We start from the raw sequence: 22,766 nt of genomic DNA, 5'->3' as shown, positions 1-22,766 counted from the left end.
CTTTTATATCCTTTTTTAAAAAAAATAGAAGTTCCCCAAACCCCACCCTCACAAACGCATTGAAAAATAATGAGGCGCTTAGTTCAGAAAGACAGGCTGTATTTTTGCTTTATTGGGATTTTATGAGGAACTGTTCATTAAACCATGTGCTACTTGTAGCTAACGAGCTTGCATCTGAGGCTTCTTTGGGCAGCAGGGACGAGAAAGACTGAACTTGGCATTTTAATTAGTTCAAAATGTCTGCTATGCTCATACACTCAGAAAAGTCAAGCAGAGTCTTGTTTCAGTTACAGATGGGTAGCCGTGTTGGTCTGCCATAGTTGAAATAAAAAAATTCCTTCCTGTAGCACCTTAAAGACCAACTAAGTTAGTTCTTGGTATAAGCTTTCGTGTGCATGCACACTTCTTCAGATACACTGTGTATCTGAAGAAGTGTGCATGCACACGAAAGCTTATACCAAGAACTAACTTAGTTGGTCTTTAAGGTGCTACAGGAAAGAGTCTTGTTTAATATGGACAATTATTAATATGGACAATTATTAATATGGACAATTATTATGATGCCATGGGTGAACCTTGACAACATTTAAGTTTGGATGCCTCAGCTTTCAGAAACATACATATGGCACATGGGGGGGGAAATAAAATACAGAGAGCCCACTTTAAGTATGGCAGGAGACAAGACTTGACAGCTGAGTCAGCCGTCAAGTTGCTGGTACACTTAAGGGCGATCTACTTTCACACCTCTCCATTCTTAAGGAAATCAGCCCTGAGTGCTCACTGGAAGGACAGATCCTGAAGCTAAGACTCCAATATTTTGGCCACCTCATGAAAAGAGAAGACTCCCTAGAAAAGACCCTGATGTTGGGAAAGATGGATGGCACAAGGAGAAGGGGACGACAGAGGACGAGATGGTTGGACAGTGTTCTTGAAGCTACCAGCATGAGTTTGACCAAACTGTGGGAGGCAGTGGAAGACAGGAGTGCCTGGCATGCTCTGGCCCATGGGATCACGAAGAGTTGGACACGACTAAATGACTAAACAACAACAACAACAACAACAACAACAACACTTTCACGCAGCTGTGTATATGCACAGCACTGGAAAATAAATAGATTCAAACCAGAGTCCTCATGACTCGCGAGGAGACCCTCCCTGGAGCCCAAAGAGGACTTCAGTGAGAGCATATGAAACTCCAGAGAGACCTGAGTGGGACTTTTTGTAGGCTGCTAACCCTCCCTGCTGCTTTCCCACATGTCCTTCAGCCTCCAGTTGGCCACAAATCTTCAACTCTAGTCAAAGAGAGAGTTGTGTGGTGAGAGATGGGGAAAGAGAGCTGGAGAGCTGAGGAAAATAGGAGTTAAGAGGTTTTTTAGAGAGTGCTCCCTACTTATGCAATTTTCGCTTATGGGCATGGGGCCTCGGAATGTAACCCCTGCGCAAGTGCGGGGGTGCCTGTATCATGCCTGTTTATCATATGTTGGAGATGTGATCATGCTACAGCGAAGAATTCACTATAAATCTTCTCTTTATGTCAAGTGTGCAGCATTTTTGATCCTTTGGATACAACTTCCATCAGCCCCAGCAAGCATGGCCAATGGCAAGGGATGATGGGAGTTGTAGTTCAGCACAATCTGGAGGGCAAAATGTTCTCCATGCCTACTTTATGTCTTTCAACACACATAACAAACTTAAAGGAGGATAACTCATATATAGATGTTCCTCCTCGTCGTTTTGCCGCAAAGCAGCTTACAAAAAATAAAGTGAAAAACAAGCAGATCAACACAGTAATGAAAACGATAAAAGCAGCAGTAAAACCAACTGGACCACCAACAGGGCAAAATGCAATTTAAAAGTACTGAAAATGGATATACCCACTAAAAGTATGTGTGAAGAGGGCAAACTTTGTGCGATACCAAAAGGAAAATAAAAAAGTGGTTTTTTTCTTCATATGTTGGGGGAAGGAGTTATTCAGTTTGGGGCGGCCACACTGCCTCATTTCCAATCGGTGCATATTCTGTGGCTTCTTGCTAAAATCCCATAACTTTCATAGCACAAATGTATTTTTTGGGGGGGGGGAGGTTCCACTCTTGCTGCACTAGAGCCCCTCCAGATGCATCCGCAGAACTTGTGACTCACAGGTTTCTGTGAGTGATCTATAGTTCCCAGCGCTGCCTTCATGCTGTGACTATATTCCTGCTGGCCACCGTCTCCCTTGCCCTGGGGCAGTCCAGTGTGGGAAGGGCTCCATTCAATGGTAGGAAAGCCGCAGCGGCATCTGACGTCTTGAGGTCCAGACATACAACAATCTGTACCTAATTTGGAATTTGGATCATTGTTATTTTTTATGTCCAGAGGATGTCTGGGAAATCTGAATGAATAGCAGATCATACTCTTGGTGGTTGTCGTCTTTGCTCATCTCTGTTATTGGAACTGAGATTTCCAACGTTGCTGCAATTTTAACAAAAGCGCAGCATCTTCAAGGCTTATCCTCAGACAATTCAATTGCTCTTGCAAAATTCCCAACGTTAGATGGGCAATGTGTTAACACTCAGGACCGCCTATAGGTGAGCTGAGGGAGAGGAAAAAAAGGAAATGAATCAGGCCCTCAAGGTCTTTTTTTGGTGGGCCGTGGCAACATTTCACATGCCCCCCCCCCCGACCCTGAACTGCCTTCCAAAGCCAGGTAAGCAAGGCACTGGGCTTTGGGAAGGCAGCACGAGAACTGGGGGGGGGGGGTGGACATCGGTTTTTCACCTCACTCCCCACCACCACGTGAAAAAGTAGTGTATGGCCTACAGGCTCTGTGTCAAAGCACTTTTGCAGCCCACTTGGTATGAAAAGTTGGGCTGCCTTGGTCTAAATCTATGCTTTCATATCCCGGCTTCTTCTTCCCCGCACTTTTGCCCCCAGCTGAGCTCAACACACTCCTGCAAAGCCCTCCCATGGGCTTTGTTCTTCCCCAGCAAAGCCACCATCCGTCACAACTTGAAGACTGTACTGTAGCGTTCCAAACCACAACTGAAATTTGAAATACATATTTCAGCCACATCCAGAGATGTCGACAATTTCTTCCAGATAGCTGCCTTGCGCTGTTGTGCTCTGAACACCCAAAGTATGGACGACTGCCATTTGCGGCTTCATTGCAAATCTTTAGCTGGAATTTATTTGTAACATTTGCCTGTGAGTACTAACCCAGCTTGCTAGAAGATATTCATATGATCAGGATTCCGTGATGCCTGAAGCCTTGCTACATGCATTGCAGAGTAATGGGAGGATTTGGGGTTAGGAATAATTAACGGCACAGAGGAGGTCCACATCCTGAAATGGTCTGTTTTCCTTTCCCATTGTCTTGTTGTCGGTTTGCTCCAAAGTCTGCTCTCTTTTCCCACCAGGGTTCCTATAATTTTAAAAGCTGAGCAAGAGGCAAATATATTACCAGCTGCACCCTTTTCACAATGTGGAGCCTGCCGTGGTTGGAAACTTTGTACCTGATCCATTGTTCTGCTCATGTGGCATCTTAAGAGTTGAAAAGCCCAGTCAGAGTAGGGAGGGAGTAAGGCAACAACAATAAAAAGAAAAAATACCTTACTTTGGTGGATGCGTTTCTTTAACAATAAATACAGCACCTCAGGGGGGAAGAATCCTGACCCTCCCTCCCTCCTGGATCATCCTTCTTTGCAGTCAATTAGCCTACATCACTTCCCCTCACCTTGGGAGGAAATGGGCAGCCAAGCCTTTTGTTGTACTCAGTCTAAATGCGAATTTGATGTGTGAGGAGCCCCAAGCTGCTCCTTCCAGCCGCATGGCTTTAACCAGCCTCTTTTGTTTCAGACAATAATGGAGTTTGAATCCAATGTTTTCCTATACCGATTGTATAGGAATGTTTACCATTTTGTATCCAAGCAACATCTTACTGCCTGTGCAACGTTTTCTGACCGTTGTATGGGAAAGCACAAGAACCTGACCTTTAAATGGTTTGTAAGTAAACCATTTTATAACTGTGGTCTATCTGTGTGCTTGGGGAAGTGGGAAACTATGGAAGGAGCTCTTAAAAGGGACATTTTGGAATTCACTGAAAAGGGCACATTTTAAGGTTTTGCAGCCTATATTTCCATGCTGTATGTTTTGCCATATTAAATCTCTGCAAGGGTTCTCTCACTTGCCCCAAACTTGGATCTTGGCCACCAGAATTTCCAACAGACTTTGCATTCAAAAAGTGCCTGGTTCAATTCCTGGCATCTCCAGGTAAGATTGGGAAGGACTCCCACCTGCCTATAAGGAGAGCCAGTCAGTGACAATACTGAGCTAGATGGACCAATTGTTCTTCTGACTTTGTACAAGGCAGTTTCCTATATTCAACACTGGCTCTGGCCTGGTGGAACACTCTGTCTCATGAGACCAGGGCCCTGCAGGATCTGATTTCTTTCCACAGGACCTGTAAGACAGAGTTGTTCCGCCTGGCCTTCGACTTGGAATCTGTTTGATTCCCAACCCCCCTCTTCTTTTTCCTTTCCCCTTCTGTGATGGAACTCCTATTTGGGGACTTCCCTGACTTTTTTTCTGGCCCATGTAGGACCAGTCTGGAAAGTTAGCCTTGGTGAAGACTTGACGTTTTTATCCCCCAAAAAGTTTTTGATTTGCGTTTCCATTGAAATGAGGCTGTATTTTAATATTTTTATGTTGTATTTTAATCTTGCTTTTAAGTTTTATTTCAATCAATTTGTTTTTATATCTGGCGTTAGCTGCCCTGAGTCCAGTCTTGCCTGGGGAGGGCGGGGTATAAATAAAATTTATTATTATTATTACTATATTCCTTTCCTGGAACAGGTAGTTGTGTCAGTCTTGTCATGGTCAGACTATGGTCAGACCATTGTCTTGTAGAAGCTCAGATGTCTGTGGCACAAAGCCTTCCATTTCTTTGTCTGATTGGAATGTTCTGCTCTGGAGATTGAGGAATCCCCTTGGTTTCCAGGACAGCATGTATGCAGGGCGGTGGTGGAGAGGGAAGGATCTAGTCATAGACTTTTTTGTCGAGACTCAGGAGGCTAATCAGGGCTGTTCCCTATCAAGAACAGCCTGGAAGAAGTATTTGAACTGGTCCAAATTCACCACGAGGTTGCAAAACGAATTGGCACAGAATGGTGCCCATGTTCTTCCTAGGCATTCCTTTATTATCTTCCAAGGAAACAGTCCCCATTGTTAAAGAACTGCATTCTCATTTTTGTGGCCACAGTAATTGGATGTTTGGTATTATCTAGAGACCTTGCAGCTCTGTCTCTAATTCTACTGTTTTAATTTTAATGAGCTTCTCAAGCTGTATGTTTTCTCGCACTTTTCTCATGCCACCCCATCCGTCTCACAGCCACCGCCTCATCTCAGGGAAATCCACAGCTTCACCAACCTCAAAGTGAATATCTCTGTGTGTACATATCACACATTTAAAATACATTTAAAGCACATGATTTATCCCAAATAATCATGTGAGCTGGAGCTTACCTTTCACAAAGCTGCAATTCAAAATATCCTTATACTACAGTTCCCATGACTCTTTGGAGGAAGCTATGTGCTCTACATGTGGTTTTTAATGCCTGGTTTGTACGCAGCTTAAACCCAGCAGCATGAGTTTCCTTTGTTTTCTGCGCATAGATTCCAAATTGAGTTTTGACAGCATTTAGACAGGCAGCTAACCCCCTTCAATTGCAGTAATATTGGTGGTGTGAAGCACTGCCTAATTATTTCAGAATCCCTTTTTTTCTGCAAAACTCTGGTGGGTGAGAATAATTACAGAGCCGGGAAGACAAGGCACATAACACACGCACATGGCTCTATCTTAATCTAGGCTTGCAGCATCACGGTAGATGAGATGATGATTTCAGGTGCACACAAAAGCTGAGCTCCTCCTCCTGCTCTTTATCTGCCATGCCCTCTGAACACTGGCTCTGCTGGAGAGGGAAATTCCTTTGCTTAAACATTAAAACCCAACCTCAAGAGGGCTGGGCAAAAGATGAAAAGCTCCCCAAGGCAGTACTTCTCCTCCTCTTTTTCAGGCTAGTTTCCATTTAAATGTCTGCAAAGGCAGCCTCCTGCTGTTGCTTATTTTGTGGCTGGTGGGAGGTCTCTTTCTCCCTGCTTCTTCAGGATGGGGCATTTCAGCAACTAGACACCAGAAAGCCACTTTCTGGCTTTCCTCTGCTGATTATGTTTGTGCGTCCCTTTGGGGAGAATGCCTCTTACCTTGCAGCCTAATAACAGCAGCTGGCTAAGCCTGGACGAGTGGTTTTAGGTGGCACTGGGAGGAAAGCCTGATGAGGAGAAGCAGAGAGAGGGAGAATTCAGACTGTGGTCACCAGCCTGATACAACCCCTTCTTCTAGGAGGGGCAGGAACCTTGGAGGGCTGGGTCACTCATTGTAGGTGCCCCCCAAGAAGATGTTCCTGTAAGGTCTCTGAATGACCCAAGAGCAGAGGTTTAGGATATGAGGAGATTAGATGATGACCAGGAGTGACAAAGTTCTCCGATGTCTGCTCTGCTAATGGTTTGGGCTGTGCTTCTGCACTGGGGGATTGAGCAGACCCTGGCCAGAGGAGGAAAGTCATGGGAGCACTGCACAGGTAAGAAGGGCTGGGTGTCAGTGTTGGGGTGGTTGGCTACACTTCATCCTCTGATCTTCAGCTCCTCAAATGAACTTGCCTTCTAAATATGGAATCATGATTATATTTCAGAGCTCAAATACATGGGCTCCCAAGTCCTTATCCCCCCCCCCCGAAATAAACCATGATGTGTGGAATTAAAAGATGGGAGGGACAGCAAAGATATCATGTAGGGTTGAAGTAGATTTTTTTTATATAAAACAACAACAACTGGCTGCTTTGGACTTTTCTGTGTCAGGTTCCATTTCAGCTGTGCAAAACCCTTGTGTGGAGAAGCATCTCTTGGCAAGACAAGAACTGTGTTATTGTGTTAGTTAACCTGGAAGTTAGTTTTCTTTCAGTTCTGTCATGTTATCTAGTTGTGAGTGAAAGTGAGTTATATTGATGAGCCTTTTGAGAACAATGCTTTTTTTCTCTCTCGCACTTGTTCTTCGAGAAATCTCAGTTGATTAAAGCAAAAGTGCCACGCTGCCTGATCCTGTGCGTGCTTGATCAGAGGTCCTCCTGTGGTCGATGGGGTTTTCTCCCTAGTCTATGTGTTTGAGATGGTAGCAGTAGTAAATTTACTAAAATATCATTTGATGGAAACTTTCACGGCATTCAGGAAGGAGAAGATTTTGACACCCACCCCACCAGTCCCCTCTTCCAATTAGCCATGTATTCAAAGATGCATTCTTGAAAGTAGCAAATTCTTGGGGCTGTTAACCGTGATAAGGTTGCCATATTTGAAAAAGTAAAAACACCGCGAAAGTTGTTGACCTTTTTAAATGAAAAGTTGTTGAGCTGTTTTTTAGACAAACTCCAACATTGTCAAGCTTTTTTTTTACATTTTTTTTTTTTTACAAATTGGCTTCAATTTCAGCCCTTTGATCTCTACAGTTATTGGAACCACAGCTGTGGAGACATATATGCTGGGTCTTCTGAAATAACTTTTAGAAGCACCTTTTTAATACAGAAAACCCGTGCACAATTGTTGCCCCTAATGAAGGCACTTGCTGAAATGTTTAGTCGCATTAATAAACTCTCCTGGCACCTGTCTGAAGCTCACCTTATTCTGCTTTTCTGGGCAGATTTGGTGCTGTTATTATTATTTTTAAAAAAAATCCATTCCACTTTTCTTTCTTTTCGTATTTCAGTCTCGCATATTAACATATTTTTGCGTGGTAAGTGCTGCTCCACATGTTACAACACTGCTGCATTGAGGACACATCTGTCTAGCTATTGACGTGCAACCCACATCACAAATGACCATGCAAGGGACATATGCCAACAAGCTGTGGTTTTCGGTGCTTCCCAAGTATGGGCACAGAGCAAAATAATCCCCACGTGTGCAACCATTGCACATTACTATCTTCATCTGAGATTTACATTCATTCCTAAAATGCATTTCTTCTGCATAGGAATTTTGTTCTACATCTAACAAAACAACTCTAGCTTTGAGACTCGGTTCAAATGTTCATGCTGTGCTAGAGCTACTGATCCTTGTTAAAAGCACCAGAGAAATTGTTTCTCTCTTTGCAAGTGTCTACACGAATATAGAAAATGAATGTGTTTGCCATCTTGAGCTGATGACTAGTTATATGCATTGCCTTCGTTTGCTTCTACTAAACAGTTATTTTGTGGTGGGTGGAGAGAATCTACCCCACAGTTAACTCACTAGGTTTTCAGGATTTGTCAATGTAATTTTAACTTTGCATAGAAATTAAACCATTTATATTTTGATTTGTTGTTAACAGCATTTAATATACTACTTGTTTGCAAATAGAACTTCTAAGCACTTTACTAATGGCAGGGATGACGCAAAACATAAACCTGACAGAAAGAATAAAAGCAAGTATAAACACAAAATGCTAAATTCCCCTTGGAATCACAAGAATTAAATCTAAAATATTCATATAACATGATAGTTTATGTGCCCATGGGCTTATCTGTAAGTGTAATTACATCTAGGCATGCCCGGTCAACATTTTTTTGATGCCTTCTCTTGGCAAGCGGGAATATTGTAACAGGCAGCGATGTGCTTTCTGGATTGTCCCAAGACACATTGCAGTGAACGAGCTCAACAGGGTAGTCTGGAAATGTCCATTTGCAAGTCCAAATCTATTCTGACCTGTTTTCTTTCCTGCACACGGTTTCAATTTTGGTGAGGTCATCATTTCCCCGCACATATCTGAGGGTGTCCAATGTTTGGAACTGGCCAGTAAGATACATAACTGACAAGGAACCAATTAAATACACTTTTTAAAATATATCTGCACATATTTTCTCCCCTCACCAATACAAAATCAAAGCAGTTTCAGTCATTAGTAATCTGTCTTGCTTTGAACCTGAGAATAAAAACTCAATTCCAGTAAGAAGAAGGACTAATGTCAATTTCAGCAGGGTCATTTCAAGGATAAAATCCTCCCGAGTATAGAACATTTCTGAATTGCCCCTCGATGGAAAAAGGAGAGCAAAATGTTCGAACAGACTGCATAAGTTCTTCAAAGCTCTTTATAGTTACATATTGCTAAGTGCTTTTAGTCTTTGAAACTAAGTGATGGGTGATGGGTGATTATTTCTATTCCACTTGTGGTTCTTTTCCATTCATATCAGCAGTGGGAAACATGTGGCCCTCCAGATGTTGTTGGATTCCCTACTCCTAGTCTAGCAACATCTGGAGGGTTCCTCACCAAACTGACCAAGCATAGTGAATCTCTCTCTCTCTCTCTCTCTCTCTCTCTCTCTCTGTGTGTGTGTGTGTGTGCGCGCAAGAGAGAGATAGAGGGAAGTGTAAACTGAGTATATGTTACTTAAACTATTCTTCCATATGTGTCTTAAATAAGCAAGATTCTTCGATTCCTGAGGTTAGTAATCTAGGATAATGAACTGATTTCTGGACAGCACAGCAATACACAATTTTATGCTTGTGTATTGTACCTCTCCGGGTGCTTTCTAAAAGGGATTTAATATGGTGGTGGTGGTGTTGCAAATGGGTCGTTGAGAACAGCTTTGGTTTTCCTCACCAAGGGTAAATTTGGGGGAGGGGAATACAGACTAGTGTTTTGATTTCGATGTTTTGTGGATGCTTCAAAAATCTTGTGTGTGCGAGGAGCACACTGATCCCAGAAGAAACACCTGGCTTGCTCCTGACGTCTCTTCACATAGTTGGGTTCTTCTTCTGGGGCTGCTGAGCAATCTCTAGGGATGCAAGTTTGATTTCAGCCCATTTCCTAGGTTTTCTTTATTTATTTTAAATTACTGAAACAATTGCACAGCTATACTCTCCTGGAAGTGACATTGCCGGTGCCTTTCCCACTGTTAAAAAAACCATATTGCCTTATGTCAACTGTTGGAAGTTATTTAAAATGTAGTCAAGGGAAATAATGGGGGAATCCCCATTCCATGGTAAATTTTACCTTTTGAACCCCGGATGAGATTTCTTTTGCCAGGTTCAGGAGATTTTTTTTGTCTGCGTTTATTTTTACGGTGCGCTGAAGCAGGGAAATCCCCTCTCCATCCTGAGCTTAATGTTCAGTGTTGTAATATTGTACTGCATAACATTAATTTCCATATGTTATCCTTTCAGATGAAGGATTTGTGTATTGCATGGGGTATTTCAAATATCTAGAATTGCGATAAGATCAGGATCTTCTATGGTTCCGTTACATAATCTAGACACAAGACAACAACAGCCCCCTCTTAGACTACTTATATTGAATTTATCGGTGGCAGAAAATGTTGTATTTGTCAGGCAGTGGAAACGGCTTTCTGCACCATCTGCTAAATATTAACTCATTAAAATAACAGGGACCACGAAGATGGATAAATTAATGGATTGTATCTGAAGAAGAAACAATATTTAGTCTTAAGTTTTTTATTTGAAAAATGAGGAAAAGGCACAGAAACCATATCATGCTAGGCGGAGATTTCTTTTGTGTGTGAGTTTTTAAATCTGTTTCAATCTTAGTCTTTACCAAGGAAGAATAATTGTAACCCTTTGATGGTGGGTCTGGTGCACATTTCAGTACAAACTGCACATATTAGGTGTAGCAACACCTTGACTGAGCAGTGGCTCAAGGCAACCAACTAGTACATATATTATTTATTAAATTTGTGAAGGAATTCCAGTGCAATCTAACTGCACAACCTTTGATTCTTTTCTTTACACAGTAGTTGTTAACCAGTCTGGTGCTACAGCACACAACTGGGAGCGTGGGAAATGCCAGTGGCACAGGAAAGCACATCTCTCATGAGCTGTGCCAGTTCTCAAAGTGGAATGTTTGCTTCGAGATTTTGCAGGAGCAGCGTGGGCTGTAAAGCAAATTCCATTTGCCCACATGAATGCATCAAATCTTCAGCGTGAAGATGGATCCAGAAGCATACAGGACATGAAAGAATGGACAAGGGGCGGACGTTCCCAAAGAACTCGGCCCTAGAGAAATATAAAAAAGCAAGAAAACAATTTGCCTAAGAGTGTATAAAAGCAATGGAGATACAGGGTTGTAGTCAACTAAGTCCTACTCTGACCCGCTGGAATAAATGAACCTATGTTAGTTATGGCCATTAATGTGAATGGATCTACTCTGAGTAGGAATAGTATTGGACGTTGCGCACATACAACATTGTACTATTTCAATTGTTCCATCTGCATAAGCATTGCAATTTGCCGGATGAAACACCCCCTAGTCCCCCCCCCCGTGCTGCTCTTTTGGTTCTCTCAACCCCCTTGAGCCAATTTTGGGGGGCTGAAGGGGGAGGGGATGGGGGAAAGCCCTGTTGCACAAGTAACAATTAGTATCAATTGCATATGCATTTCAGCTATAGACTGAAACATCTAAGGCAGTATTTCACTAAACAGTTCCCCTAGCATGAGGAGTTTTCAGTTCACAGTGAAAGTTCCCTGTGCAACCGCTAAATGTGTTCTAGTGGTGCCCCCAACCCTCCAGAACAAATTATGGGGTGCGAGCAGGGAGAAGAGAGGGTGGGGAGTTCCATTCTGCAGCTAAAATTCCTTGAGCTTGGACAGTGCTTTTCTTCTAGAAAAAAGGGTGTCAGTACTGCGTACTCTTGAGTGTCCCCAGGAAAAAACCCTGCACTTGGGGAACTCTTTAGTAAGAAGGCATCCAGAAGGCTGATCTAGAAAGCCCTCAAACACAGCCTTTGTTCTGAGACAGGAATTCTTAAATTGAGACACGATGGGCATGCAGAGGCCCTGATCCACACCCCTTTCTAGAGTTCACCCATATAGGCCTCTGAGTTTCAGTTTAAAATAATTAAGTGGAACATGTTCAACAGGAGAACTCAGCCAACTAGCCTTAAGTCTGAGAGTTGTGCTGAATTCCTGCTACAGGAATGGAGAATGGCCTCCATCTCTTAGGGCCTGGCACACATCTGCCATCTGACGAACAACCAGACTGATGGATAACTGGCAAAGTTGAACGCATTGCATGTACTGACAATACCAAAGGCTGATTCTCTCCAGTGCGTTTCAGAGACATGAGGAACCACTCCCAGTACACCTGGCAGGTGCTTCCATCACAATCTTTTAGAGCTGCCAGATCAAACCCACCGAACTGATGGTTGCACGTGGCCGAAATTAAGATGTCATGTAGTTTTTAGAACACTTGTATATTATGCAACCTGATGCTTTTTTGAGTGTTTTCACACAGAAGATATGAAGGGCATATTCCTCACTCCCAACCCCAGTTGTATAACTTCAAGTGAACATGTTAATATGAATGTTTGCTGTGGAGATTTTGCAGGAATAGCATTACGCTTGCAAGTTCAAACACCTTATACAAATGAAAAGCTGACGTTTAAATCGTATGCAGCATAAATATCTCAAGCAGGCTGTTGTGCTTGTGAGGTTCTGAGGGACTTTGTGCATCCAGAGTGCTATGCCAGTTTGGTTATTTTAGAAGCAGGGCTGCAGTCAGGCTGCTTTCCCTCCCTGCTCCCTGCTTTCTTCTCTTTAGGGCCCAGAGTGGAGCTCCATCTCTTTGCCAGCCAAGGGAGATTTCGGCTCCTGTGTAACTTAAGAGCTTTTGAAAAGGCTGCCCCAGGCATTCCCTTGATCTCTCGGATGATGTGGCCCTCCTCGAGTCTCTGTTAAAAGTGAAAGAAGGATCTAGTCAGAGTCTTCGCAACATAATTTGCCTCACTTCTCTCAAGTATCCGCAGCTGCTGTTCTGTAATCATTAATAAGATTCTGCATAATCCCTCGCTGCACTTTAATCATTAAGAGCGTCTGTATAATGTGGGAGGTGAACTGAAAATAACTGCTTTGGCTTTCATTTTACGTCAGTTTGAGGCCGAGGTGCTCCAGCATCTCCGAGGAATCTGTCTGCAAGCCGCAGACAGCTGAGCTGCTCAAAGTGCCTGTGGTGACCTACCACAGTCAGTCTTCCCATTGAAGAAAGCAACACGGAGCAACTTTGTCTACTTGAGGAGGAGCATCACACCTAAGGATCTAGGAGAAGGGATCTGATTTTTTAAAATGGGTAGTTCATTTACATCAGGGGGTGTCAACATTTTTGGACTCCCATGGGCCAGCGGTGAAGTGTGCTTTAATGGCGCCCAGGGCGGGCGCACACATGTGCCGGGAGAGCTGGACAAAAGGAGCCCACTGCATGCCAGCCCAGCTCTTGCCAAAGTGACACCAGCTCTGAGCCTCTTTGCAAGGCTGGAATGATCCCAGCCTTGTGAAGCGAGGTTTGGGGAGGGCAGTGTGAGCAGCACCCCCACCCAATAAATGTGCCCCCCACGCCCCTGCCATGGGCACATTTGCAAACTAGAGAAACTGTTGTGGGCATCTGGCATGCAGCACATTCTCCCCCACATGCACACAGGGTTCCTGCAGACACCCCTTTTTTCACATCCATGATCCTTTGTGCTCATGATGCTATTAGGTGCTCAAACATGATCCCACTTTCAACATAGTTTGCATCTGCAAAAGTTTGGGGGCAGTCGCACTGCTTCATTTCCAATCAGTGCATATCCCATAACTTCCTGCTTCCTGTTTATTTTTGTCCCAGTTTTGTTGCTCTGTAGCCTCCCTGGGCAACAGCCATGTGGTAGCATTGAGGAAATGTCACACAACAAATGAAAGCAGAATCAATCCACCACTAATATAGCACCTGTGTGGAGGGGCACTCACTCGCCCCTCTCCTGTAACCCCAGTCATTAGGCTTGGGAGAGAAAAAAGGAAATAAGAAGCCAAACCTATTTTTAGTATTATATATGCATGCGTGGAGGTGCAGAAGTTTGTTGTATATATCCTACCTCCATGCATCCATCTGAAGACACATCAGAACGTGTAGGATCTTTCAGATCTCAAAACTAATATATATAGATGTGCACATGCCTCTCACCATTCTTGCATTCATAAAACATCTGCAAGGGGGTAAACTTGAGGGCTAAGGAAAAGCCCAGTAGCTTTGATGTGACTAACGGCATGCTGACTGATACAGGAAATGAAAACAACATTAATGACAGCATCCAACCAAATCTGGTGAATCAGTTGCAGGCACAGGATAATTTACTTTGCCAATCTTTAGTTGGGATAGATGAATGCAAGGTTTTTTGAGTTGTACAACTCTTCAAGGTAGCTTGTTCAACCTAGATCAAGAGAAAAGCTGGCTGCCTGTGTGCTGTGGCTGCCCAGCTGGACTCATTGGCTCTTAATCCCAAACGAGGAAGGTTAGAACTGCAATTAAAGGCCGTCTACATTTACTATACTTTTAAAGCACATGACTACCCCCAAATAATTCAAGGAACTGTTGTTGGTTAACAACAGGTGCTGGAAATGGTAGCTCTGTGAGGGGTAAACTTCAGTTCCCATAATTTTGTGGGGGGAGTCATGTGTTTTAAATGCATGGTGTGTATTGAGCCTTCCTTACTTCCAACTATTAATGACAGAATTACAAAATGGCTATCACTTCCATACAATTATCAGGCAATTTTCTTGCAATGGCTCAAGACCACCATTTCCTTTTCCTCCTTAGGCAAAGAATAGCAGTTAATTTAAAATGTGGGTTTCTTTTTTTCCTTTTTAAGGAAAGAAATTATATAGGTGTTGCATAAGCATGTGGAGCCTCCAGGTAAGGTTTAATCCCTTCCTATTTGCCCCCACCCCCCAGCACAATATTTGGGAAGACATCAAACGGTGGGTGTTTTCCCTGCTGCTAAATGGACCTAATTTGGTGTTGCTGGTGTTTGTTTGAAACACCGCAGACAATCTTCACGCGGCTCAGCTGGTCCTGCGAGGCTGGTGTCTGTGCTTACCAGATGTTTTCTGTCATAGCGGCTTATCCTCTTTTCTTTTTCCCTCAGTCCATGTGATGCCCTAGGGCCACACATGTGTCTTCCTTTCTTCTGTGAATAATCTGAATTATTTGGAAACTGCCTATCTTTTTGTGGAGACGTACGTAGATTTGAGTGAGTTTGTTGATAGCTAGGCCTGAGGCCAAATCCCTGGAACCTCATATCCATATCTATCTAGTAATGCTGCGGTTGTCGGATTCTGGGCTGCTGAAATCATCTGTTTGTCGAGCATCCATCCTGATTTGATGGCGCAAAACTCACATGGAGGTTAGACAATGTCTGGTCTTTATTAAATGGCTCAGGACTGCAATGCCTCAAGGACTGCTTCTCCCCATATAAATTCATCCTGGCTATGTTCATCATCTGAGGCCCTTCTTTGTGTGCCTCTCCAGTGGCTCTCAGTTTGTGAAATTCTCTCCCCAGGGAGGTTCACCTGGCACCTTCATTATATAGTCATACCTCGTGTTACGTTTGCTTCACGTTGTGGCTTTGCAGGTTACAAACGTGGCAAACCTGGAAGTGTTTACTTCCGGGTTCGTCGTGTGCGCATGCGCAGAAGCGGCACTCTACTTATGGACTTTTCAGGATACAAACGGCACCCCGGAACAGATCGCGTTCGTAAGAAGAGGTACCACTGTAGACCGTATTTTTCGCTCTGTAACACGCACCCGACCATAACACGCACGTAGTTTTTAGAGGAGGAAAATCCATAGGCATGCCACCCGTAGGCATTCCCTCCATAACACGCACAGACATTTTCCCTTACTTTCTAGGAGGAAAAAAGTGAGTGTTATGGTGCAAAAAATACGGTATATATTTAGGTGACAGGTGAAAATGTTCCTCTTCAACCAGATCTTTGGCTGATTTGTATTTTACCACCTTTTAAATGTGTTTGTGGGAGGGTGGGGCTATTGTTTTATTATTTTGGTTTTAACTACTTATTTGTGTTTTCATCTTGCATTTCTATCTTGTGGGCTGCCCTGAGATGGAATAAGTGTTTAGTTTCAAAAAATAAAAGGCGCTTGCTTAGAATAAGGGATATCTGGCAACCATAGGACTTGATGGTCCACTTTCAATTCTATGTCAATGTCCTTATCTCTGTTTGGTTAAAAAAAACAGATGGGTTAAGAAAAAATCTTCTGCATGCAGCCAGCTAATCAGTTCTTCCCATTATTTTGATTAATCTGGAAGCTGTTTTCCTGGCATAAGTGCCTGGCCTTTCAGGAACAGGCTTTGTAGCCCTTTGCTGTGTTCCCCCAGTTTTAGTAATGCATTTTGTTGCTGTCTCTGGTGTAGATCTGCGTCCTTTGGATATTCTCTCCGAAGTGGTTCCTGTGAATGGGGTGAAGAGTGGGATACGGATGATCCAGATCCAAGGAGCACGTGGCTTCCAGTTCTCTGCAATGCGCCCTCGCTTTCTCAGTTTTCCAGCATCACGGATTTTCATATACTGTGACATCTTCCCAGAGGAATTCTCCATTGTGGTCACCCTAAAAGCTTTCCCCATGCGGTCCAAGGTAAGCATGTGGTAGGCTTTTTTTTTTTACACTAGAGCAGAATCACGTATCCAGAATCACGTATCCACCGATAAAATCGTGGTTGGTGAATTCAGTTTTCTAAACCTGAGCTTAATTATTACTGTAATCAATTTGGCAAACTTTGCAATATCACATGATTTAAATAGTTCATTCCATATAAACTGTAACTGGAACAGTTGTTGGCAAATTTACTTGGATGTAAATGTACTCAGATGCCTGATAGAATCACTATGCATAATTTATGCTGTAGGTGCTGAAATAAAACTGTCACAGGTGACAAGAGATAATCTTTAATTGGTCATGGTGTACTTTATGAATTATATCCTTAAAAAAAGAACTTGGAAAAACATCCTGGGGTTTGCTTTTTTTCCTGGATTGTGATAGCACAGGAAACAAAATGAAACTGGAGCTTGATTCTATCTTTATTTGGAAGTTAGGCTGTGTACACACTCCCTGTTCACTCTGCATCCAGTGCGTTCCCACCACAGGTTTGGGAATCAGTGTACACACAATGTTTGCCTCTATCCTGTCATTTCTTATTAAATACAGTGGTACTTTGGTTCTCGAACTCTATCCGTTCTGGAAGTCCGTTCAACTTCCAAAACGTTCGAAAACCAAGGTGCGGCTTCTGATTGGCTGATTGGCCCCGGAAACAATGCCGACAGCCGAAATGGACATTCGGCTTCCAAAAAACATTCACAAACCAGAACACTTACTTCCGGGTTTGTGGTGTTCGGGAGTCGATTTGTTTGTCAACTAAGCCATTCGGGAACCAAGGTTCCACTGTACTGTGTTTTGAGGTGTTCCCTGCCATACCAGTTTCAATCTGAAGTTAGCCAGAGAGCCCCGTAGATGAGTTTTAAGGTGGTGTACACAGAGAACTGGGAATTGTAGTTCTCTGAGGTAAATAGGGCCGTCCTAATAACTCTCAGCACTCTTAACAAACCACACTTCCCAGGATTCTTTGGAAGGAAGCTATGACAGTTAAAAGTGGTATGATACTGCTTTAAATGTATTGTAAAGCTGGGGCCAGAGTGCTCAAAAAATTAAATTAGTGATTCATATGCTGGTAGAAGAAAATAATGTATTTCAGGCTGACAAGCTTAACTGTGTTTTCAAAAAATGAGTTTTGGAGGACATTTATTCTGTGAACCTTATTGTTCCTCCGATGCTTAGGATTAAAGGTTTTCTTTTCTTTTTTACAAAATTTTTTGACAGATCAGGTTGATAAATAGGAGGAGCAGGGGGAAGCTTTCCGACTAACAGCCTTTAACTGTCCTTTCAGAGAAACGAGTACATCTTTACGGTTTTGGAGGAAAACAGTGACACTCTGCTGCTTGGACTCCGATATTCGAGGAATAAAATTCACTTCATCTTCTGGAGCAGAGAGCTTTCCAATGGCTGGCAGACACGGGTCACCTTCCGGGACGTATTTTTGGCAGACAATCAGTGGCACACACTGGTACTGGCAGTAACTAAAGGCTCCTTCTCTCTCACTGTGGACTGCAGCATCCCCACAGATGTGTACGTGAAGCACGTACAATTCAGGGGTAATTTTGCCACCACCACCATCCCTGGGTTGGGGCTGCATGGAAAATTGCACTGCCCAGAACTGGGAAGTCTGAAGGCTTTGTGCAAAACGTGGGAGCTCTTTTCATCAGGTCCTAGCCAAAACCTGCCTCTGGTTTTCTACAGACACACATACACACACCTCCATCCGCCTTCCAGACAAACAAGAGGCATTATCACAGGAGGGAGCGGCTTATGGGAGGGTGTGTGAGAATGTAAGAAAAGCCTGCTGGATCAGGCCAGTGGCCTATCTAGTCCAGCATCCTGTTCTCAGAGTGGCCAGCCAGATATATGTGGCAAACTCTCTGGCAACACCCCAGCACAAGAACACTCTCCCCTCTTGCAGTTTCCGTCAACTGGTATTCAGAAGCACTACTGCCTTCGACTGTGCAGGCAGAGCACAGCCATTATGGCTAGTAGCCAGTGATAGCCGTACCCTGCATGTGTCCTGGGGAGGGGCTGGTAGAGAGCCCCAGGGGCTAAAGGGCTGCATTTGGGGCCCCCACCTGCTGCCTAATGGTGCCCTATACTCTAGTCTGGCCTCCAGACTATGAAAGTGGGATTGTAGATAGGGTGGGTAAGCAACTAGGGCAACAAGATGCAATGTCATGGGAGCAATTAGCCTGTCATAGCCGCCTGAAAGGATTGAAGGCACAAATGGATTGCAGAAACAGCAGATAAACTGCAACCCTATTTTGCACAACTTTATAAACAAAAATATAGTACAGTGGTACCTCGGGTTAAGAACTTAATTCGTTCTGGAGGTCTGTTCTTAACCTGAAACTGTTCTTAACCTGAAGCACCACTTTAGCTAATGGGGCCTCCCGCTGCTGTCGCACCACCGGAGCACAATTTCTGTTCTCATCCTGAAGCAAAGTTCTTAACCCGAGGTACTATTTCTGGGTTAGCAGAGTCTGTAACCCGAAGCATCTGTAACCTGAAGCATCTGTAACCTTAGGTACCACTGTACAGGCGACTCCCCATTTACATGTGCTCAATAGGTGCACGACTGTGCATACACTCAGACTTTTCCAATGGTCTTTCAAATGTATGCAATTTCACTTAAATGCGAGGTGCCTTGGAACAAAACCCCTGTGTGAATTGAGAGTTGCCTGTAAGTAGTTTATTCCCTGACTCCTGGAGGAGCTAACCCTCTGAGCCAGACACCTGTATTGTCCAAGATTGATAAGCTAAGAACAAATCTTTGTGTCCCATCATGGCTTCTTTGAAGTGAAACAAACCACAGCCCCTGACTTGGACATAATGCCAAGCTAGGGGGCCATGGTTTGCTGCTCCTATTCAAACTAGGGAAGGTGGTGAAGCAGGAACTTCCTGTGTCTTCATGGTAAACCTTACTGCAAGGGTAGAGGGCATTTTCCAGCCTGCATTCCCTTCTAGGCAACATTTGAGGAGTGTATGTGTGTCACATTCCAGGGATGGGTGGAGCCTAGAGTAAAAGTGGGCGGAGCAATGAATGTGCATTTTATAGTAAGCTAGTTTCTGTACACAAACACCTCTCTAGCCTTCATCCAGGGAAGCAAGAGGCAACAGCAGAGAGTTCAAGGACATTCCAGCCAGGCAAAAGAACTGAAGGAGATTGTGAAGTAGGGCCATTAGAAGGTGTGGCTGGGAAGGATTCTGGCCTGGGGAGAGTCTCAGGGGCCAGAGAGAAAGGCTTGAGGGGCCACAATAGGCCCATGGACTTCAGGTTCCCCAACCCTTGATGTATGAATGCACACATCAAGAGCCCAGATGGAAGGTGTAAGTCTATTTACCTCTGCTGTTACCAGTGATGATGACTTAACTGTCTGGATACATATGTCCTTTCCTTTTTTATTCCCCTTAGGATTACAGATGCTGTTTTCCCCACATCTTTGACTGTGACAGGATCCCGGTTTTATGTAGGGAGCAGAAGGAGAAGAAAAGGTTTCTTCACTGTGAGTACACTATTTGTGTTGAAGAGATTATCATAGCCATTCAGCATACAATGGGCTGACTCTGCCATACATGGGGATGGAGATGTGCATTATCAATGCATGCCCGTTTAATATCACTTTAACTTTCATTGGTACCCCCAAACCATTTTGAGAATTATAGCTTGGCAAGATACTGAGAATTCCTTGTTTGAGATTCCTAGCTCCCCCCTTATGGAAATACAGTTCCCTTGATTCATGTACTGTTACGTTGTCGTCTTTATGAGGATATACGTTTGACTTTTATTGCACCTGTTTTGTGGAAGTCCAGGAAAGAGTCGGAACACCATGGTTTGGAACCACTGCTAGAGGACAAGAATCCCAAGACTACATTAAATGTAGCCAAATTCTGTGCGGCTGCAATTAGTCGCAGGAAGCAAGTGGTATCCCATGGTGACCAAACCCCCAAATGTTAATTGCAGGGGGCATGCTAATAATTAATTTTAATTTTTATATTTAAATGCTTGTTATACTCATATTGTCCTCTGTATTTTTGATATATTTTTTTTATGATCTGTGATGTTGTGTGTGTTGGCGCTGGTCTGTGACCGTATTAATAAATTCATTCAGTTCCCTTGATTCTCTGAGGAAGCTGACCAATTTAAGTATAGTATAGAGATAAGTAGAGACTGCAACAAAATGTTGCAGCATACCCATTCTTCTAGCAATGGGAAGGGCCAAAGCTCAGTGGTAGAGCACGTGTTTAACTTGCAGAAAGTCCCAGGTTCAATCCCTGGCTCCTCCAAGAAGGAGGATTAATTCTCCTACTGAGAATTAGTTAACTATTGATAGCCAGCGATAGAAATAACGCTGAGGCAGATGGACTGAGGGTCTGGCTCTGCATGAGCCAGTTTTCTATGTTCTTCCTAACAGGAATGCTTCTGTTTCAGCCAGCCATTATCACCAAGCAGGGCATTCCACTCCCCTAGTTTTCTGTTTTTCTTTTCTGGCCGACACTTAACATACCTGGGGCCTGTTCTGCAGTTACATGTTCCTGTGTAATGGTGGAGCAAGAGACACTGCAGGCGAAGTCAAACTCTGAGGATACTGGAGGAGCCATGTTTTCAGGCCAAGCAGTGTTGAAGGGACGGGGACTGCTGCATCATCTGACTTGGAACCCTCTTCAGCAGTGCTGGCTGGTGGCTATTGGGATTGGTGGGCCAGAAGGCAGGAAGGTCAACAGTGGGTGGAGCCAGAACCAATGAGAGGCGGAGCCAACTGATTCTATTTTTGTCCCCGTCTTTCTTCTGGCTGAGGGGCAATGCTGAGACTTATGAGAAGGAAGGGGACAGGCAGTGCCACCCAGTGGCGGAGGAAGCATAGGGGCAGGGTGAGGGCGAGGCGATCAACCCATAGGAGTGGGCTGCACCATGGGGCCTCTGGAGTCTGCCTGCCTCCTCCCAGTCAGCCGCCCTACAGCTGGAGAGGAGGCAGCGGGTGGACCATTTGGGCCGCACAGAGAATGTGCCACCGTGTCTCTTCCAGGAGAAACGCATGACTCGGGCATGCTGCAGGCCCCACGGTGAGTGCTGCCCACCATTTTGTCACCCCCATCAGTGTTGACACCCGAGGCGGCCCACACCCACTGCACCCCCCTTCCTCCGCCCCTGGTGCCACCCTCTAGACCAGCCTTTCTCAACCTGTGGGTCCCCAGATGTTGTTGGACTACAACTCCCATCACCCCTAGCTAGCAAGGCTAGAGCTCTGGGATGATGGGAGTTGTAGTCCAACAACATCTGGGGACCCACAGGCTGAGAAAGGCTGCTCTAGACTATTTGTAAATAAGAAGGCAGACAGGTGGGGTGGCTGAAGGCAGACTGAGGTTGGTGGGTCAGTGCCCCATTTGCCCCAGAGGGCCAGCCTTCACTGCTTTTCAAGCCAACACAGGTACCCTGAGGCAGGGGACGTGACAATTTTATGTAGGCTGTGAGGTGAGATATTGATAAAAAGTGGTCTGCGGTAAGAGTTTCTGTGACATTCATCAGCCATGTTCTATGCAGGCCTCATAAAACTCTGGAGTATGCAAAGCTCTGCGTAAAGATCAAACCAACTTCAGAACAGACCCTGAGGGAATCACACTGATGGAAGCCGTGGTACTAATCTGCTAGGAATGCTTTGGCTTTCCCTCTCTCTTGTAGCCTTTCCAGATAAACAGCAGATGCATACATGGAACAGCTTCTGTTCATTTCTGGGTTGCTGGTGATAATTTTTAGCCATTTTCTCAGATAGATCAGTAGGCTTTCATGAGCAGACATTGCAATAGATACATAATACCGTGTGTGGCTGGGACGGGGAGACACGATTGAGTGAGAGATAAAATTCTATTTTCCCTTCTTTTAAAACTAACTTGTGAAAAGAAGCCGACAGGAGCAGAGAAGCGCCTGGTTCAAGATAACTCAGCCTTTGGGGAGGATGATCTGAGTGTTCCATGCCCACAAATTATGTACAAGATAAAAGCTGATAATAAGCCTACAAAGCCAAAGGAAAGCCAATCTGATAGCCAAAGATTTTCATAGCAAAAATCACAGGGAGAAAGACACAGAAACTTCTAAGGCAAGAAAGATGAGTCAAGAGTAGGGATGGGGCAGAAATTGGATTCAGTTACCATTTCAAGGCAAACTTGCAGAAATTTTCCAAAACAAAATGTGAAATGGAACACAGCCACCCTTTGAAATTCACACTTCACCAGTTTTTGCATTACAGTTCTCCAGCCAAGTAATGTGCACAAA

The 22,766-nt window shown here is 44.1% G+C and overlaps 1 protein-coding gene and 2 long non-coding RNA genes across 4 annotated transcripts in view; 1 reads left to right on the top strand and 2 right to left on the bottom strand.

The window, feature by feature from the left end:
- Positions 1–6,061: 6,061 nt before the first annotated feature.
- Positions 6,062–11,322, bottom strand: LOC308478084. The gene is made up of 2 exons (XR_013986862.1): positions 10,783–11,322; positions 6,062–6,606 (listed from the first exon to the last, which is right to left on the bottom strand). It is a non-coding gene; the product is annotated as an uncharacterized lncRNA (long non-coding RNA).
- TSPEAR (thrombospondin type laminin G domain and EAR repeats) overlaps positions 6,474–22,766 on the top strand; it is a 36,624-nt gene continuing 20,331 nt past the window's right edge. Inside the window, exons 1-5 of one of the 2 annotated variants that reach the window (XM_081007296.1) lie at positions 6,502–6,614; positions 14,691–14,734; positions 16,254–16,474; positions 17,781–18,019; positions 19,911–20,001. In XM_081007296.1, coding sequence (XP_080863422.1) covers positions 16,319–16,474; positions 17,781–18,019; positions 19,911–20,001 — 486 coding nt within the window. In that variant the 5' untranslated portion in view covers positions 6,502–6,614; positions 14,691–14,734; positions 16,254–16,318. Of the gene's footprint in view, positions 6,615–14,690; positions 14,735–16,253; positions 16,475–17,780; positions 18,020–19,910; positions 20,002–22,766 lie in introns of both variants that reach the window. The other variant, XM_081007295.1, reaches the window with a different exon arrangement.
- LOC308478085 lies at positions 12,248–21,397 on the bottom strand. The gene is made up of 2 exons (XR_013986863.1): positions 21,004–21,397; positions 12,248–12,740 (listed from the first exon to the last, which is right to left on the bottom strand). It is a non-coding gene; the product is annotated as an uncharacterized lncRNA (long non-coding RNA).

Source organism: Podarcis pityusensis (assembly GCF_964106645.2).
Source record: "Podarcis pityusensis genome assembly, chromosome: 5".
Lineage (NCBI taxonomy): Eukaryota > Metazoa > Chordata > Lepidosauria > Squamata > Lacertidae > Podarcis > Podarcis pityusensis.
Note: the sequence above shows the minus strand (reverse complement) of the source record. Positions and strands in the feature narration are given on the sequence as shown.